This window comes from Panicum virgatum, chromosome 9K (genome assembly GCF_016808335.1).
Source record: "Panicum virgatum strain AP13 chromosome 9K, P.virgatum_v5, whole genome shotgun sequence".
NCBI classification, from domain to species: Eukaryota; Viridiplantae; Streptophyta; class Magnoliopsida; order Poales; family Poaceae; genus Panicum; species Panicum virgatum.
The window spans coordinates 51,152,811-51,172,773 of NC_053144.1; the positions used below are offsets into that span (position 1 = coordinate 51,152,811).

A 19,963-nucleotide genomic window follows, 5' to 3' on the forward strand; every position below is an offset into this window, starting at 1 on the left:
GTATAGGCCCACGGTACCTAGGGAAAACATGCATACTATGGTTCCATTCAACTCCTAGAACATAAATGCACAATACTTAAATAAACATTGAATAATTTAAATTATGGTTATGCTCCGGGGCTTGCCTTGTAGGTCAGCGGGGTTAACTAGGTCTCCGGGGGCGTGCTCAACGGCGTCCTCCTGCTGCGCTCCTGCTCGTGGCTCCTGAACCGGCTCAGCAACTAGCTTGTGGACAACGTCGTTCGTGGCGTCTACACGAATAAAATATGTCATGCAACAGTTAGGACACAGAGTAATGCATAAGAGCTTATGATGCGAAAACAAAGTTCAAACATTTAGCCTGAAGTGTTTCCTTCGAAAACAACTACTAAAACGACTTAGGTTAGCATGGATTAACAGGAGTTTGCTTTGCATGCACGAAACAATTAACTAACAACATTAAATAAGGAAAGAGCATGGCTAGGGCAAACTATAAGTAAAACCCTAACATGCACTCAGGACCTAGCAACACAATTAACCAGATCAACGTGAAGGCAGTAAGCATGCCTCACAAAATTTTCCAACAAATAACGACGATCGAAAGCATTTATTTTAACCCTAGAAAAGCAATTAAACAACAATAGATCCACACACTTGCACATAGAACATGCACCTGAAACTTTTTCAGTGAACTACACATGCAAGAACTAAGCCACTGCAAAATTTTCATAATTTTTCGAACAACAGAAAAAGTGGTACAAAATAAACTAGGTTAAACACAAATTGAATTTTCATCAGAGCAAAAGTGACAATTGCTCTACACAGCTATTTTTCTTCTAAAGATCTCAGTTTTAGAAACCTAACAAATTTACTTTGCATTTTTAGGAATTTTCTACGAATTTTTACGCAATTTAGAACTATCAGCTGAAAAATAGAATTGGAAAACATGAAAAGGGGGGCTGACAGCCGGGCCCCACATGGCAGTGGGCGTCGGCCCAGCTGCTCCCCCTCCCCTGCTTCGCGCGCGCTTGCGCGGCCATGGCCGGCGCGACGCTGACGGGCCCGCAGCGAGGCTTCCGCTGGCGGGGGCCGGCCGGCGGCACTGCTGCGGGGCGCCACGGCCAGGACGGTAGGCGGGGTCGGGGCGCGGGCGCGGGACAGGGGCGCGCGGCGCAGGGGCGGTGGCGGCGGCGCGCACGGCTTGGAGCGGCGGCGCGGCGGCGGCGGCGACGTTCCGGCCACTGCGGCGCAAGGCGGCGGCGGGAGCGGGCGGCGTGAGCCTCAGGGAGGCCAAGAGGCCTAGGGCGCGCGGTAGGGGGCCGCGGGCTGGAGCAGGGAGCTCCGGCGGCGCGCGCGGGCGGTGCTCAGCGCGTCCGCGGCGGCGCGGCGGCACTGCGGAGGCGGTAGCGTGGGATTCAGCCGGGGAAAGGGTCAGGAAGGGAGAGGAGAGCGCGGTGGAGCTCACCAGGGGCTCGATTTGGGCGGAGATGGACCGGAGGTGAAGACTCGACGGAGAGGGCGGAGGTCCAGGGAAAACGGCGATGGCGGGCGGTGGCGGGAGCTCGATTTCGGCCGGATTTGGGCACGGCCGAGGTTGAGGAGAGGTTGAGGAGGTTCGGGGCGAGGTTGCGCAGCTCAGGACGTGAAGGGTTCGAGCGGGGTGGCGAGCTAGGGCCGGGAGGGCGAACGGCGGCGAGCTCCGCTCGAGCTCGGCGTGCACTGAGGAAGAAGGAGAGGAACGGGCTGGGACGGGAAGGTTCCAGGGTGCTCGCGACGATAAGGACGGCACTCGGGCGACGAGGATCGCCGGGGCGCGATCGCCGACGCGTGGACGAGCTCGTCGACGGCCAGCACGTCGGTATGGGCGTCGGCGCCCACACAGTGCTGAACAGGGCGAAACAGTAACGAAATTGAATGATTTGACTTGGTTTTGACCCTCCAATTCTCAAATTTTGATATAGGAACTTGAAATTTGGCCAAAATAGGAGTTGTAGAGGAAGAGAAAATCTACAACTTTCATTTTGGGTGAAAGTTGATTCGAAGCTCCGATCAGGGGCAAAAACACGATCGAAAACGCTTAAACGATGTTTACTAACGGAATCGATTAGCGCTAATGACGGTGATTAGCCTTAATTGATGATTAAATACGCCATTAGCGTTAAAATCACACCGGGGTGTTACATCCTAGCTACCCCCGAGTTCATTCTCCCTCAGGACTTAGGCGGGTGCATTCTACCACCCAGCTGGGTTTACCACCCGACATGAATGCCAAGACAATGCATTTCCATAATTAAACAAAACCACAAGATGGGGCATTGCTTGTAGCTTTTTACAGCACTGTTACAGTCCTCTAGAAGTAAGTGAAGTACAGTCAACACAGAGGCGACAGCTCAATTCAACAAATTTCTCCTTTTCTAGATGTACTGTGTGCCACACCATGCATCCTTAGCATTATCAAGATTACTGAGCACCCTGCTGAATTAAGTGCAGCTAATAAATCCTAATCTAACCTACCATAACTGTGTAACTGCATGTTTGCAAATGATACCATTGATATTTTTAGTAGTCATGGATCAGTAGATAAAGGAACAAGTCCATTTCACCCCCTGAACTTGTCAAGGAGTCCGGATTACCCCCTGAACTACAATATCAGGTATAGAACCCCCCTCAACTATCAAAACCGGACAAATCACCCCCTACACTGTGTGGAGGCGGTTTCCCCCATGGGCCCCACCTATCAGCCTCTCATCTCTCTCTTTCCTCTTTCTCTGCCTCCCCCGCCGCTGTCCACCCCCGCTGCCTGCCATCCCCTGCTGCCAGAGTGCCCCCCTCCCCCCGAGCTCCGCCGTTGGGCCCAAGTCCTCTTGCGTCGCCCCAAAGCTCGAGCGGCGGCAAGCGCGGCGACGAGGAGAGCTCGGGCTGCGGGAGGAACCGGCGGCGGCAGGAGAGGCAGACGCGGAGGGCTCGGGCCTGCCTGGCTCAAGGAGGTCCTCGCAGCCGACGGCGCGAAGTCCCCGCGGCCAACTGTGCCTGCTCTCCCAGCAGCGACGCGAGCTCCCCACGGTAAGGAGTTCAATGGCGGTCGGAGCTCGGATGACCGGTGGCAACGGGGATCGCAAGATCTGCGATTCCCGTCGAGATTGTGCTCGATTGCGCCAAGGGCTTGGTCATGGATGGAGATAGGAAGGTTATGGTGCCGTGGATGAGAGGAATCGACCGGAGGTGGAGTGTGGCCACCGAATTTTGTTGGCGAGCAGGAGCTACTCTGTCTGCTCTGTTTTGGCCGGGAAAGAAGAAGAAAGGAAGAGGTCCTCCGCTGCTCGGCTGGCGGGGCGAGCGCGGTGAGGAGAAGAGCTCGAGCGGCGGCGAGCGTGGCGATATGGAGAGCTCAGGCGGCGGGAGGAACCACCGGCGGCGAGAAAGGCAGGCGAGGAGAGCTCGGGGGGAGAGAAAGAGAGAGATATATGAGAGGCTGACAGGTGGGGCCCACTATGGAAAACCGCCTCCTTACAGTGTATGGGGGTGATTTGTCCAGTTTTGATAGTTGAGGGGGGTTTTATATCCGGTATTGTAGTTCAAGGGAGTAATCCGGACTCTTTGACAAGTTCAGGGGGTTGAAATGGACTTGTTCCATAGATAAATGACAACCAGAGCACTCATCAGAGCAAGGAGTACTACAGCGTTAAGTACCTGTGGGCTGTGGTCTTTAGATGTTTGGAAATCCCACTGGCAAGGTAGCAACGCATGAAACTGGTGTTCTTTTCGCTATCATCAAGCTTGGCCACTCCTTCCAGCTTCTTCCTCCTCTCTTCCTCAAGTCAACGGCAGTCACGGGAGAGCGAGCGACTGACAAAGTGGAAACTGGCTGTTGTCTTGACTGGCTTGTTGGCGGAGCTCGGCTGCACCCCTCCGCCCGGCTCTGGTGGCGCGCCGGCGCGATGGATGTAGGCTTTGTTTGGATCATACTTAAACAAGCACGCACGTTTCTAAAAAAAGAAATCTCACATATATGGAGGACTAAATGAAATCTATTTGCAAAATTTTTTAGAAATGAGTATAATTTTTCTCAACAAATCTAATGACGATAATTAATCGATGATTGACTACAGTAATGTTACAGTAATCATTCTCTAATCACGCAATCAAAAACTTCATTAGATTCTTCAGGGTTCCTAGTAAAGAGATTCTGAAGTTGATTTTGTGAACTGATTTGGTTTGACACTCCTAATCGCAGTCAAAGTGTGTTCTAGCATTCCTAGCACACTAACCAAACAGGACCTATGTACTTTCTCGCTCTGACGGCAAGGGCACTCCAGAGTCCAGACTACTCACCATGTTTGCTTGTTCTGCTCCAGCACTAGCCAATAGTGTTTTTCTCTCACACTACTCTAGCAGCAGCCTCCAGCCACCAGCCAGCCAGCAGTGTTTTTCTCTCACACCACTCCAACAACAGCCTCCAGCACCAGCACAATGAACAGAGCGAGTGCAGCCTCCCGGGAACACCATCAGCGAGCTCCAGTACAGCCTGTCAGCCTTACATGGATTTAAGTGCGGATCGGGCCAGGGCCACCATCTCCTCGGCGTCTCTCTGCCCGGCCCGGAACCAATGAACTTGGGCTCGAGGAGTCCTGCTGCTGCTGCTGGACTGATCTGAACTGAACTCCATTATACGTACGAGGAACTCAGGAGGGTCCGGTTGCTCGCCATCAGTTTCCAACAAGAGGATGTCACTACATCAAGTCCCTAATAATCTCTGTTCCCAAAAAAAAAAGTCCCTAATAATCTCATCAATTCTCGATGATATGTCCCGGCGCCAGCATCGGGGCTAATTGGAACGAACTACATTCTTTAGGCCTCCCACCCTATAAATCCCGTAAACATAAAAAACCGTCACATCGAATATTTTGACTAATACATGAAGTATTAAATGAAGTATATTTATAAAACTTTTTGTATAGATGGGTTGTAAATCACGAGACGAATCTAATGAGCATACTTAATCCATGATTTACAACAGTAATGCTACAGTAATCATCTGCTAATTATTGATTAATTATGGATTAATTAGCATCATTAGATTCGTCTCGCGATTTACAACCCATCTGTGCAAAAAAATTTATAAATAGACTTCATTTAGTACTTCAAATTAATAGTAAGATTCCAACGCAAAAAAATTTTGCGCTTGAACTAAACAGCGCCTTAACCTCTTGACACTGAAAATTGTTTCTGAATAAACCTTCGTCTCTGCACGATCCAACAATCAATGAACACAAATTGAATAATCATAGAAGCAGCATAAGCCGTGGTCAAGGGAGCCTGATAATACGCGGGAGTATCTTCACTGGGAAGGTTACTTTACAACAATGACAAGCCTTTCTGCTCTACCTGGCACAAGACATAAGCGCCAGTAACTAACGTTACACAGTGCCAGAAATGAACCCTTTTCGCAGTATCTGGTACAGATCCAGTGAACAACCAATGTAACTATTAACCATGTCTAAACCCCAAATTTCAGGTGCTGGGGATCTTAGTCAGCAGATATTTGCGAAACTACTACTTCCCCATCGACCGGCTACCACCTCTGTTGCTTGCTGCATTCTCTTCCTGCACAAGGTGATCGGAAATAAGAAAATTCCTGAAGAAAATCATTATGACACACCCTATGTTTTGGGAAACTAGCATCAATGTGTCTGTTTTTTTATAAGTAGTTTTGACGTTTCTAAGCAATCTAGATATTATACGGTTCTGCAAGAATATAACCAGATCAGTTAAGGATCTAGAGTCATTCATTGCAAACTATCCATATTCTGGTGTAAATTGAGCATTTCATATTTGCATTTTGTACTAAGATATTTGATTAGGCAGGCTGGTTACTTTGCACTATAGCAAATATCAGTTTCACCAAAAATGCTGACAGCACTGTACTAAAATAATTTATGTGAAAGAAGAGAGACAATTGCAGCCAAGCAACTTTCCTGCACTACTGTCAAAGTACCATAATATGTACTGCCATTTCAACAATGTATTGCTTTGGACAATTGTGAATTTTACGTTCTCTGTCATCAGTTCCATAGGTCATTATGTTCCATTGGACAATTGTGAATTCTCCTGAGCGGCTGAGCCCTGTCCATTAGCTGAAACATACAATCCCTGAATGTTCTAGCTAAAAGGCGTCTGTGATGTAAATTGAAAAAAGAATGCAAACTGTGTTGATAGGCTTTGCATGGATTCAAACTATTGGTCCAAAATGGGATAAATTAGCATGCCTATGCTTCAGAACAATACTAATGTCAAAGTGGGATGAATTGACGTGGTGAAAAATGGCAGTCTCACAAAATTAGGAAACCAGAATGAATTTGGAGGCAATTGTGATGAGCTAGATCTTATCAGGCATACCTCATTCTCATTCACTATCTGCTCAAGCTCAAGTTTGTGAGCTGACATTCGGGCAATCTCAGCGACAGCTGCATCACGGACCTGCGTATCATAACCAGCAAGTTCCTCATATGCAGCCTCAAACGCCTCCTGCCAGAACCGTGGAAGCCGTACCTCATCACTGATGCGTGTGTACATGTCCCACATTCGACCCACTAATTTTTCCCTCTCCTCCATCTCCTGGTCAAATTATAAGGCAAACATAAGCTGCTTATCCATGCATGCAAATACAGACTGAAGTATGTGCCTTTTGCTTTATGCTACTAGACAAGACAACAATGAATCACGATATAACAATTAGGAAATGTGGTACTTGACTTACTATTGGAAAATCATATAGAGTAATGGAATTTTGCTTTCTGAGGTACAAATAAAACATAAGTATAATCCAAGTGCCTTATCTATACAAAAGTTTGGACACCCATGTTTCAAACATGGTAAACCACCTGTATCTTAGTAGGTTGAACTCAAAGTTCCATGGCGCACCCAGGTTGACTAGTAACCTAGTTCGACAAAGGGTTATAAATTCTGGTTTTGCTGGTAATCCTGGGCATCTGGCTGATACTTGTAATGGATATTTTGAAAGGCAGTTCTCATATGATGGATTAAGATAAAATACGAAATCTGAATTTGGTGGATTCAGTATTGTTTGCAGTCCAGGATTTGGCGCTTCCACAAGAAATTGGTAACCAACTAATTTATGCCAAGAAGCTTTGTATGTACTGTCTGCAGCCCAGGATTTGGCGCTTCCACAGCACACTAATGGCAACTGGCAGCCTGCTAGGTATGCTGAGAATTGAAGCCTTGGATGAACCTATCCTGTTGTTCTCAAGGAGTTAAGATAAATTGGGGAAAATAGTAACATTTATGGATAAGTGAGTGTGGTACCTACTCAAATGTTATCTAATCTAATACTCCCTCTATTCAGTTTTGATTGATATATTTTCATATGGCACAATGACCAAGGGCACCACAAGTGTGCTTATCAATCTAATAAATGTAACAGACTTTTTTGTTGGACTGAGAACTCCTTGTAACTAGTGCTATTTATTGCACATCCCATGCCAATAATAAATATAGTTACCATTTTTGAACATTTAAGTTTTTGAAATATAGCTATCAAAAGTGAATGGAGGGAGTAAGTATTATTTATAGATACATTGTTTGACCTGCGTTTTCTCAAAGATGGTCTAACAAACAAACCTAAATAATGTAAAGGAATTGCACGATTCCCCTGACGTTGACCTGAGACAACCTGAACCTGGCAGGACTACTACCTATAGGCCACGGCAACTGTTCAGTTTCCCCCAATTTTCTGTCCGCATATCGTTGCAAAGGGGAGGAAGAAAGGAACCATGCCCTCATAGAGATTGTAATACAAAATCCAGGTAATGGGAGATAAATCCCATCACACATAATGCTGACACGCTCATCTACGCACAGCCGCACAGGAGCAAGCCATGCAGAAAATCAGCAGGCAGGATATGGACCTCTCCACAGGGAGGCACAGGACAGCGGGTAATAATCTGTATCTGTACCTGTACCTATTACTAAAGCGAGTAAGGTTTCCACCCAAATTTTTGGTTTGGTGCATTAGTTTGGTCCGTCTATGTTATTGACAGGTGGGACTTAGTCCATCCTGTATGCGAGTCGGACCAACTCCCTCCGTCCACGACTCGATCACATAGATTCTACAAATTAACACACGGACACTAATACGCATCCGATACTTATATCAAGTCAAAATTAGCTCCTGGACACTAAAGAAAGGTGGCTTTGGCCACATGACACTAAAAATAGTGGTCTTTGCCACAACACACTTCTCAACTATGGTTATTTGCCACTGGACACAAAACGAATTATTATAGTCCATTTTAATTGGTAGCAAGGCGAAAGGACAAAAATACCCCTGGGCAATCCTCAACTGGATAAGCCTGCTGCCTGCCTCCCTCCCTCCAATCGTGCGTGTGTGAAGGGCTGAGCGGCAGCGCTCCGGCAGCAAGCAGACGGAGCCCCGGCACGGCGTGGTGGAGGGCGCGCTCCGGCGCGGCGTAAGAGGAGGAGCCCCGGCGCGGCGTGGTGGAGGGCGCGCTCCCGCGCGGCGTGGCCCGCAGCTCCGAGCAGCGGGGCGGAGGGGCCCCGCGGCGGCGGCGGCTGCCCACAGCACCGGCGGCGGAGAGGGCCCGTGTCGGGGGCTGCCCGCAGCGGCGCAGCGAGGGGCCCCGCGGCGGTGGCCCGCAGCGCCGAGGGCCGGGGCGGAGGGGCCCCGCGGCGGCGGCTGCCCACAGCGCCGGCGACGGGAGGTCAGGCGCTTGCTGCCCACCGCTCAACACTTGGAGATGGAGCCTGTAGCAACGCCACGCTTCTTCACCCAGATTTTCCCCAAGGAGCGTTGCTAATCTTGATTGGGTTCCTGATGGGTACGTCTTCTTCCAATGCTCCTTAGGGTTAGGAATTCACCATAGGTTAGTGCTAACTTTAGACTAGTAAAAAATTGATTTTGCTTCTCTGTGTGCACCTGTTTATGTAGGATGGATCCCAATTCGTCCTACAGGCTTGCTGTGCGAGTAGGTGCGTATGTCAAATTTACTGATGATCGGGCTCGTCAATACAGTAAAGTATGTAACATTCCTAAGATTTTAGACAGAGATAGCACAAATTGGAATGATTTGGTCACTCAAATTGCTACAAAAATTAATCTAGGCTCTAAACACAAGTTGCGTGTCACTTACTGGGACAAAGTGACTCGCAGCTATGAGGAGATTACATCTGACCAGAAATTACTTCACGCAATTGACATGTATTGGGAGATAAGAAGGCTCTCAGTGCAAGTGCTTGTTATGAAAAATGATGAGTCTGATATCATGTTCGACATTGGTCGCCAACAAAACATGCCTTGTGTGTTGCAGGGAAGCACTAGTGTAGAGCCTCCACTTCAAATTGCATCATCCCATATAGAGCCTCCACTTCAAATTGAGTCATCCCACGCCAAGCCTCCAACTGAAATACCTTGGGTTGATGATGAGGTAGAGTATGTTGGTCTGAATGATGAGGGCCCTTATAAGGCTTTGCTTTCTGATTCATCAGATTCTGAATCAGATGGTGAAGTAGGGGGTGATGATAGTGATGTAGAGGGTGATGATGGTGATATTTTGAAGGATGACTTAGTTGTGGATGATGAAAGGGATTGTGAGTCAATTGTTCATGCAACTGACTTAGAAAATCCGACCATTGAAGTTGGTATAACTTTTGGGGATGGTGATACATTTAAGAAGGCTATTAGGCAATATGCAACAAAAGGGGAATATGAAATTGCAGCTCCATATTCTGAAGCAACAAGGTATAGAGGTTTCTGCAGAGATGAACGGTGCAGGTGGCGGATCCATGCTTCACAAATTGCAGGATGGAAGGACTTGGAAGGTAACAAGTGTACAACAACAACATAGCCTTTTTTCCCAAACAAGTTGGGGTAGACTAGAGATGAAACCCGAAAGAAATAAGTTCAAGGTTCAGGCACATTGATAGCCAGTCTCCAAGCGCTCCTATCCAAAGCTATCTCTTTAGAGATATTCCAATCCTTAAGGTCTCTCTTAACCAACTCATCACACGTCAGTTTAGGTCTACCTCTACCCCTCTTTACATTATCGACCCGCTTAAGAACCCCATTACGCACCGGCGCCTCAGGAGGCCTTCGTTGGACATGTCCAAACCATCTCAGCCGATGCTAAGTAAGTTTCTCCTCAATTGGTGCCACCCCGACCCTATCCCGAATAACTTCGTTCCGGACTCTATCCCTCCTTGTGTGCCCGCAAAACCACAGCAACATCCGCATCTCTGCTACACTCAGTTGCTGCACATGTCGCCTTTTTTAGGTCAATATTCAGCACCGTATAACATCGCCGGACGAATGGGCTTGGAAGGTAACAAGTGTAATTCAAATTAATTTTAAGAACATGCTTTCCTGATTTTAATAATTTTATTGTGTCTATTTGGTGCAGATAAAGAAAATGCCACATCAACACACTTGTCAAAGTACTGGAAGAGTTGAGAAGAATAAAATGGCAACCAATCATTGGGTGAAGGATAGGGTCATTAGTTGGCTTGCAACAGATCCCAAGAAGGGGGCTGTAGCATTGAAAAAAAGGCTGGAGGAAGATTATCATCTCAATTTATCATATTGGGTAGTGTGGGATGGAAGAAGAATGGCTTTGGAAGAACTTAGAGGCAAGTGGGATGACAGCTTTGAGCATGCTTTTAGTTTCAAGGCTAAGGTGGAGAAGACCAATCCGGACAGTTTGGTGAATATTGAATATGAGCAAGTTGGGAAAAAGATGAGGTTTACAAGAATGTTTGTTGCACTGAAATCATGTGTGGATGGTTTTCTAAATGGTTGCCGCCCTTTTCTTGGTGTGGACTCCACACACTTAACTGGGAAGTGGAAGGGTCAACTTGCATCTGCAACTGCAATTGATGGGCACAATTGGATGTTTCCAGTGTGTTATGCTGTGTTTGGCTCAGAGACAGCTGAAAGTTGGTCTTGGTTTTTCAGTAGACTTGAACAAGCTATTGGATCACCTCCTGGCCTAGTGATCATGACTGATGCAGGTAAAGGAATCGATTCTGCTATCACTAAAATCTTCAAAAATGGGGTTGATCATAGAGAGTGCATGAGACACTTAGTTGCAAACTTCCAGAAGCGCTTTCGAGGTGAGGTCTTTCAAAAGCACTTATGGCCAGCATGTAGAGCTTATCAAAGTGAAAGATTTGAAGAGAACTACAATCTAATGTATGAAGCATGTCCTGAAGCCATGAAGTGGATACATGATAACCACAAGCACCTTTGGGTAAGGCACTTGTTCTCTGAAGCAAGCAAATGTGATTATAATACAAATAACATAGCTGAAACATTCAATAGCTGGATCAGAAATGAAAAATGCTTGGAGGTGATCGATCTTATGGATAGGATAAGACAACTATGCATGGAGAAAATGTTTTTGAGAAGGAAAATTGCTAGGAAGCTTGAAGGTAAGATACTTCCTAATGTCATGAAGGACCTCAATGCAAAGAGCAGGAATCTGAAATATACATGGAGGTATTCTCACAAAGATAGTGGCAATGATGGTGAAATGTTAGCTGAAGTCGAAGGTGTTACAAGGAACCTATTTCATTGGAGGCATACAGTTGATCTTCAAGAGAGAAAGTGCACCTGCAGGCGCTGGCAAGTGACTGGGCTGCCATGTACACATGCCTTGTGTGTAATCACCTCAATTCGAGGTCACAAGATTAAAGACTATGTTCATGAATCCTATTCAGTGGTGATGTTCAAGAAAGCCTATGAGAAATGTGTGAAGCCCATGACAGATAGGACACAATGGCCTCAAGTCAATCCTGGGTTTAAGTTGTGGCCTCCACTTCTGAAAAGGGCAGCTGGGAGACCAAGGAAGAGAAGGTACAAATCAGTTGCAGAAGGGGGCTCTGGAAAGAGAACCACAAGATGCAAAAGATGTGGGCAACTTGGACACATGGAAAAAAACATGAAATGAATATGTTTATGATTCTGACGCACCACCACCTGCTCCACCAAAGCCCCCGAGAAAGAGAGGCAAAAAAATGTCACCATAGTAGAATCATGTGCTGCTGACCCACCACAGGACTTGGTTGACCCGCCACATGACTTTCCTGACCCACCACATGAGTTTCCTGACATATTGTAAGCTTTCAACTCAGATTTTGTAAAGTTTCACATTTTGCTCATATCTTACAATGACTTACATTCTAAAAAACTTACAGTGCTACACCACCTAGAGCAATGACTTCTATTTCTACACTCAGCCCTATGACAAAAAGGTACATGTATAATTGACATAATTTGAAACATTGTCCTCCTTCCTGTTTCTACATCATGTCAATTTTTGGTGTATCTCCTTCATGCAGTATGACAAGGAGATTGCTGGAAGTAGAAGCATCTACACCACCTAGAGCTATCACTCCTGTCCAAACACCTAGCCCTATGACAAGAAGGTATAGTTCCTTCAATATTTATGCTTTGCTTGTCATCTATATGCAATTGACATATTTTTTAACTATTCACAGCCGTAAGAGGATGCTGGAACTTGAAGGTTTCATAGAACCCGTTGTATGTTCTGCTCTTTCTCCAGTTGCTGCCACTCCACAAGGAAGGGCGAAGAAGTTGAAGGTAGTTAGGTCCAAGATGAATTAGTCTTGTAGTGGTTGCTGTCACTTTGCAGGGAAGGGCAAGAAGTTTGAGGTAGTTAGGTTAGGTCCAACATGAATTAGTCTTTGTAGTGGCTGTAGGAGGTTATTTTGTGATGGGCTCTATCCTGCTGTTAAAATATGCCGTATGTGGCTAAAACATGTAATTTTAGTCACCTCTTTTGATGAACTATGGTGTGTTTGAAGGGATAAGGGCAAGCCTGTCCAGAATTTGTGTTTTATAACCTGTTTGAGTTGGAAATATTATTTTATGAGTTATAGTGTCTTGTGGCAAATAACCATTGTTGTATAGTGTGTTGTGGCAAAGACGACTATTTTTAGTGTCCTGTGCCCAAAGACACCTTTCTTTAGTGTCCAGGAGCTAATTTTGACTTATATCAACTTTGTCCATAGCAACTTTGTCCATAGCAACGCACGGGCATAATTGTCTAGTAATAAAAGAAAAAGTAGAAGCGGGGGGCGAACGTACGAGGGAGTCGAGGTCGTCGCCGAGCGGGACGTCCAGGTCCCTGTAGACGGAGGCGAGGTCGCCCGAGGAGGACCAGCGGAGCGAGACGGAGGCGGCGGACATGGACCAGAGCGCGAGCAGCGCGATGGCGGCCAACGCCCAGACCTTGTACCGCCCCTTGCCCGGGAGCGCCGCCTCCGCGCCGCCCGCCGCGGAAGCCGGCATGGAGATCTTTGTCGCCGGCACCGGGGCCGCCGCGGCGTTGGCGGCGGCGGGCACGCCCTTCATTCCGGCGTCGGTGGCTGTGGAGCACGGCCGTGGGCAGGAGGCTGGGAGTGGGAGGGAGAGGGGTGGGTGATCAATAGCGGCTGACGGTGTGGTGAGCTGGTTTTGTAATTAGCGACTGCTAGTTATTAGTGAGGTTGGCCTCGTGGCCATACCACCACTCCACCAGCACCAGGCCTGGCCAACTTTTGCGTCAATGGAAGGATACTGGCCAAAACCCAACGGTGGTGCTCCTGCTCCGGTATCAATTCCACTGCGCTTGTAACGAACAAGTTGAAGCTTGCAATCGGATCAGTATCACACTGCTAAAAGAGAGAGCGCTTCTCGTCCACTTCCTTCCTGACTCGAGAAAAAAGAACTGCGCAGGAAGCACCTCATTGTTACAAGTCTTTGACGCTTGCACAAAAATATGTTCAGTGCAAAATAGAAGTGTTCAATTTGTATAAAAATTATAGGGACGGTCTCGCAAAAAAGTTGGGCATGAGATCGATGTTTCTGTAGACCATATCGATATCTAAAACAGCACGGCTACATATAATAAGCGTTAACTACCACACATGATTGTTGCTAACATGGCAAGGAGTTAACGAGGACTGAAAAAGTCACACTTCACACTGCATGATACATAGAGGGTTGTTTCCCAAACCATAGCATCATATACTCCAGTATCAAAGCTGCCACATCATATGGAGGAGAGCATTGCATTGCGCCTACAGGCTTGGCTCCACATCGTATGCGGCGGGCCTATGTGGACATGATGGGTGCGCCTACAGGCTTGGCTCAATCAAGCTAACAGTTTACTCCAATCCTCGAGAATCATCTAGGCCTAAGCTAAAAACATTGTACAGAAGCTCTAATCAGTGGTAGACGGTGAATCTGAGTCGCCAAACAAGGCGGATAGCAAACATCTAACTCCAGCTCCAATTCTGCAGCATTTCCAAGTCTCTGTTCAGAGAATGTGGGTCTGTGTACCTTCGCTAGTATCTTGTTTCCAGTAAGGCATCAACTAGTCCGAAATCCATGGCCTAGAAATGGTTAGACATAAGTTATTCAAAAAGGTTCTCAAGGGGAAAAGAAAATCCAAATTTGCTGCTTTTTTCTTTTTTTCCCCCAATGATATAGGAAAGAAAAGATACCTCTGAAGATGACATGAATCGATCCCTCTCTGTCCACTGTTGTACCATATCTAATGGTTGCCCCGTGAAGGCAGCAAACATTTTATCAACTTTCTGCATGCATAACGTCCGAGAACTTCCATTAGAGTTCACAAACCAAACTGACATCAAGTTATTTTGGTTCTTAGCATCATCCACAATCTAATGTGGAAATGTAATTCCAAAATACTTACATCACGAGCATAAATGGTTTCCCCAACCTGTCGCCTCACCTCCTCCACATTACCCTACAGTAATTCAATTGTTTGTATCAAAACAAAATTCAGGTATAGTTAAAACAAACATCACAAAGCCAATGCAAGTAGAGGTGGTGCCAACCAAATAATAATAATTATCAAACTAGCCAAACAATATTAGAAATTCATCTGACTACTTGAATCAAATAAGAAAGCCAACAGTCATACCTCCGATCCACCTTGAGGTTGATGAATCATTACTCTAGTATTTGGCATTGCATAGCGCATCCCCTTCTCACCACCAGCAAGAATGATTGCTGCTTGACTAGCAACAACACCAAAGCCCACTGTCCCAACTTTGGGTTTTATCTGTTTATGATAACACAAATCATGTTTCATGCAGCAGTACAGGGCATCAGAGATATTCAGATCAGTATAAATTTCATTGCAGATGCATGTCTTGGTGTATTGCCAATTAGAAAAAAAAATGGCAAAAGAAGAAACTAAAGGATCAAATCTAATATAAATAAATCACTAAGGTTCACTAGAAACAATTAAAACAGAGAACCTAAAAAAAAGGAGGGTCAAATATATGTGATTGTCTGATCGACACATTGAAACAAGATGCACATATCAACATTTAAAGTTTGGAACACTTGCTGAACAGTTACATGAAGCCGAAAGAATTATTTCTTGCAAGTCCTAAGACAATAAAAAGTAAAACACTACGATTCACTAGAAACTATTAAAAAAGAGAACCTTAATAACAAGAGAATCAAATTTATGTTAATGACACGTCAAAGCAAGATGCACATATTGGCATTTAAAGTTTGGACCACTTGATGAACAATTACATGAAGCAGAAATATTATTTCTTGCAAGTTAAGAGTTTGCTCTCGTCATGCTTAGAGCCAAATCCTCCTTCCAAGTGGAGTTAGAACATTGGTTTTGTAATTTTCCTAGCCCCCCTTCTTCAAGTTAGGATCTCCTTTTGAGCCAATGGCTTTGTAAGTTGTAACCAGTACATATTTATTCCATCTGAAAAATTGTAAGAATCCAATAGGGGGCTCCCCTGCTGTTCAGTCAAAAAAAAAATCTTGCTAGTCCTAAGACAATAACATATGCTCATCAAAATAAGTGTAGTTATGGTTTATAATATGTAAAGACACCACTAGAAAGCTAAAACACAGCACATTAAACTTTTCAGTGCATGCCCAAAATGGACAGATAACAAATATAGAACACAGAAAAAAAAAGGGAAGAAAGTGTTACAAGCCCCATGCGCCTGTGCCACTGTTAGCACATGATGGCAACTCTTGAAAACATATAATGTACAGCTACTGAATACCGATATAAGAATAGTGTCTTAAGTACATTGCAAGCCAAGGAGAATTCATAAAACAGAAGTAAAATATTTTTCTGATGTATCTGAAAAACATTCTGATGCTAAAATTGTAAATTTCGATGCTCCAAATGTATGACTTCTAAGAAAAGCCCCAGTATTAGGTCAGAAAATATGCATAACAAAGATGACTTACCCAGGACATGCAGTCGTAAATAGCTAAGATGGAGTAGAGACTTCCACCAGGGCAGTTCAGATAGATCTAATAAAACAGGAACATGATTTGCGTTATACAAAAGGTGGTACAATATAATGCAGAACAATAATGAATAATCAAGGGTCTGCTACTGTATAATACTAGGAACTCTAGTAACATAAGAATGCATACTAACCAGAATATCACCCTCTTCATCAACAGTGGCAAGTGTGACAAGCTGTGATATCACACGTTGGGCCACCTGGGAGTTAATATATTGACCAATGAAGATTACGCGATTTCCCAGTAGTACAGTTTCGAGATCAAGAGGACCACCAGGAGTCATGATTGCCGGCATTAATGGTGGATTTTCATTCTCAGAAGCTACAATTGTGTTTTTCCTATCCAAAATCATTCACAATGTTACCAAGACATACATTATTTACATATATAATATTATCAAGGTGAAAGAAACCATAATACACAGCCTCAATAATAAAAGAGACAAGTTCTTCACACCACAGTACACTATGGTAGTTATAAATTACCTGAGAGAAGAATGGCAACGTTTCCTCTCATCCTGCTGTGAAGAAACACCATGTGATACAAATTTCACTCCTATATGTATAACTTGAGTGAGATAGGAATTCAACAAATCACAGCAAAATAAAAAAAAAAAGCATGTTAAGTAAACAAAAAAAAATATCAGTACTAAGGAATAAATAGAAAAATGGTTGGAAGAATGACCAGTGTAATATTAGCATTATCTGTATTTGCTGTCATGCTGAAAAGCTGAAGTTTGTGCCTTCAGGCAAGAACGTAGAATTGTTGAAATGCACGGTCCTGCCAAACACATTTCAAGCTCATACCAACTTGAATGGAAGTATCATCCAACTCTATGCTCATGTTCCTATTTTGTACTAATCAGCAGTGCAATAAATGTTGTAAGACAACTTCAAGATCATACCAAACTGAACCAACATGCATCACTTCTGATGTATGGGTGCCACTATGCAACTGCAACGACATGTAGGCCTAAGGACATGGGCTTAAATTTACATTAGCCAGAAGTGGTGTTTCTTGATTATGTGGTAGTTAGGTGTGATCCTTAAGACATGGCTCCTATCTTCCAAATTAAGTTTCATAAACCAATCAGTTCAACTAAGAGATTATTAAGCCAGTGACGAACTGCGCACAATCTACTCATTCGACACAAATTCTCATATAATCCCGGCACCAACTCAAGGATAGACACAGAGCTAAGGAAGTGGACACCCGACACCATAGTAAACAACCAATCGATGAAATGTGCTGTGGCACTTCACAAGTACAAAACAATTGTTGTCCTGAGGAAACAAATGAACACCCCTGACCAGCATCAGTCGCCGCGCAAACCCACAGTTACAGCCAAAAATCAAGAGAAGCCCTAATCTACGAGCTGTTAGTGGATTATTACACCAAACGCTCCAAGCAGTTTCGCCTGCACACACCTCCCTCTTCCCAGGGACCTGGGCGGATCCATCCGATTCGTAAGGCCGAAAGGGCAAACAACCATACAGCTGCTATGCTAAAAACAGCGTAGGAAACCTCACCTCGGAGACCAAGGCGTGCTCTGGCTCCATTGCGCCTACACAAACAACCAGGGAGAAGATGAGGATGAGACTGGGCCGTGGGAGGAGTCGAGAAGAGGAGAGAACTGGGACTGGAAGAATTCTTCCTCACCGGTGCGGGCGGAGGCCGGAGGGGGCGGCGCAGGCGGCGAGCGGCGCGGAAATGGTGGCCATGGGCGCCATTGGAGGCGGAGGTCGGGGACAGAGGGGAGAGTGACGAGGAGGGGGAAGGGGATGAGGTTGGGAATTGGACTCTCGGGCTGTGTCGAGCGAGTCACGGGCCCCAGATGGGCTGCAAGTTCGAGGGCTGTTTGTTAAAATGGAAAAGAAAAAAAATCATATTTATCTTCCTAAACTGTGAGTCGAGTTTACGTCTCCACCCTCAACTCAAAAATCAGATATTTTGGCTGCTTGGACTCGCGATACCAGACATATGACCTCCTTGACCAGTTTCTCTAAATAGTTTTCCTTTTTTCTTTTATATTTATTTTAGATGAGCGGGAAAAAATCATAGTAAATCACAAAATATTATAAAACAAAAAATATCAATTTTTGGACATTACATTTTATAATTTTTTATAATTTACTATAATTTTTCAAATATTTATCCAAAATAAACATAAAAGAAAAAGAGGAAAACCACTAAGAAAACTAGTCGAGGAGGTCATTTGTCTCGTATCGCGAGTTGAGGAGCCAAAATACTCTATTTTCGAGTTTCAAGGTGAAAATATAAACTCGGGCCATAGTCCAAAGAGGTAAATAGATCTTTTTCGCAAAAAAATATATTTCCAGGCTGCATCTCTTTCTAGATTTGTGTACAAAATAATTTTTAGTAGTAGCATCTCTAAATTTTTGCACACCGGATTTAAATTTCCGGTGTAAATAATTCGTCTCCCCTACTTTTCAAGGATTCTAAACATTATATCAAACCTAATTATTTATCCCGTTTAAGAAATACAATGCACTCTCTTCTTGTTTTCTATTTCGGAAGCGACAACACCGCAATTGGGCGTTTTTTTGTGTGACTTTTCACAATATGAATTGTAACATACAAGTGTCATCATATCTTCGAATCAAACTAGTAGTAGAAGAAACATTGAAAATCATTTTCTTTGCATCTTTGCAGTTTTGTCTAGACTTTTTAAGCAACTTATGGTGGAAATTTTTTTTCCACCCGTGAAAAGTATTATCTTATTGATATGTTAAGCAAGATTAAGAAAAAACTCGACGGGGGATTGAAACGGTCCCCGCCGCTTTTCATTAAGAGGAAGTGACAACGACTTCTCTCAGCCGAGGAACCTCTCAAACCCCAGCCCATGCCCACAAGGATCATGCCTTGCGGCGAGCACATCGAAAGAGATTTTTTATCCCACGGACCAAAAATTCGTCCCCTACGGGATTCGAACTCTGGCCGCAGGGTGCCGCCGGAAGCCGTCACTTACTCGGTCTAGCATATTTGGGCAGTAATTTCATAGTACGTTCTGTTGCAATCTTGGAGAACATTACGCTGCAGCCTCCGGGAGATTCAGGGCTCATCCGATCTCTATTGGCGCCGAGATGAGTGAAAACATATTTTCTGGTATCGTTGCGTTGAGATGGCCACTTGAGCTCTACAAGTAGCTGCGGCCACCGGTATGCTAGCTGCCGGAATATGTCTTTTCTGATTCAACCATTGGGTGGGTGGTTGAATAAGAAAACTATCGGTCCGAGCCCCCCTTTGGCGACGACGTGTCACTGTCGAGCACCCAAACCGTGAGTTGGAGGAGTCGGAACATTCTTCCATTCCAAATATCCGGTCCATGGGCGCGCGACAACAAAAAGGTGCCGTTCGCGTCGTTCATAAGTAGGCCTGTTAATGGGGATGTACCCGCCCCTTACCTGCCTCTACCCGCAGTAGTTTAATTAATTTTTGCTAACCCGCCCCCATCCAAATATATATTTAATTAATCAATCCGTCCCAATCCGCTCCACCAATAGTGGGTTATGCATGGGTTGTTGCTACGCAACATATTCAGCACTCTAGCGTCGGCCCAACAACCGTATCGTGCAACACCAAGGCCTGCAGCTGTACCACGTCAAAAAA

General features: G+C 45.1%; 2 protein-coding genes across 4 annotated transcripts; both read right to left on the minus strand.

The window, feature by feature from the left end:
- Nucleotides 1-5,239: 5,239 nt before the first annotated feature.
- LOC120652077 lies at nt 5,240-13,501 on the minus strand. 3 transcript variants are annotated; one of them, XM_039929781.1, is made up of 5 exons: nt 13,118-13,501; nt 12,061-12,114; nt 6,529-6,594; nt 6,376-6,456; nt 5,278-5,583 (listed from the first exon to the last, which is right to left on the minus strand). In XM_039929781.1, exons 1-5 carry the CDS (start codon nt 13,382-13,384, stop codon nt 5,533-5,535), a joined length of 519 nt encoding a protein of 172 aa, XP_039785715.1. In that variant the 5' UTR covers nt 13,385-13,501; the 3' UTR covers nt 5,278-5,532. The 3 variants fall into 3 exon arrangements, with proteins under 3 accessions (XP_039785713.1, XP_039785715.1, XP_039785714.1); XM_039929779.1 differs by having other exon boundaries at nt 5,240-5,583; nt 6,376-6,594; nt 13,118-13,484; XM_039929780.1 differs by lacking the exon at nt 12,061-12,114 and having other exon boundaries at nt 5,291-5,583; nt 6,376-6,594; nt 13,118-13,482.
- Nucleotides 13,502-13,942: 441 nt separating this feature from the next.
- On the minus strand, nt 13,943-18,155 carry LOC120652076 (ATP-dependent Clp protease proteolytic subunit 6, chloroplastic-like). Its single transcript, XM_039929778.1, has 9 exons — nt 17,993-18,155; nt 17,863-17,897; nt 16,819-16,888; nt 16,467-16,671; nt 16,271-16,336; nt 14,961-15,101; nt 14,730-14,783; nt 14,518-14,610; nt 13,943-14,406 (listed from the first exon to the last, which is right to left on the minus strand). The coding sequence occupies exons 1-9, from the start codon at nt 18,061-18,063 to the stop codon at nt 14,359-14,361; spliced, it is 783 nt and encodes a 260-aa protein (XP_039785712.1). The 5' UTR covers nt 18,064-18,155; the 3' UTR covers nt 13,943-14,358.
- Nucleotides 18,156-19,963: the final 1,808 nt, after the last annotated feature.

Bases quoted from the DNA above. Each gene is read 5' to 3' on its own strand.
- LOC120652077 (XM_039929779.1), bottom strand. From the start codon at position 13,384: ATGAAGGGCGTGCCCGCCGCCGCCAACGCCGCGGCGGCCCCGGTGCCG. The intron at 6,595-12,060 runs GTGGGTCAGCAG...TAATTTGACCAG, and splicing joins CGGGTCAACCAAGTCCTGTG to GAGATGGAGGAGAGGGAAAA. The intron at 5,584-6,375 runs GTATGCCTGATA...CACCTTGTGCAG, and splicing joins AGATAGTGAATGAGAATGAG to GAAGAGAATGCAGCAAGCAA.
- LOC120652076 (XM_039929778.1), bottom strand. From the start codon at position 18,063: ATGGCGCCCATGGCCACCATTTCCGCGCCGCTCGCCGCCTGCGCCGCC. The intron at 17,898-17,992 runs GTGAGGAAGAAT...TTGTTTGTGTAG, and splicing joins TCCGGCCTCCGCCCGCACCG to GCGCAATGGAGCCAGAGCAC. The intron at 14,407-14,517 runs GTATCTTTTCTT...AACCATTTCTAG, and splicing joins GATTCATGTCATCTTCAGAG to GCCATGGATTTCGGACTAGT.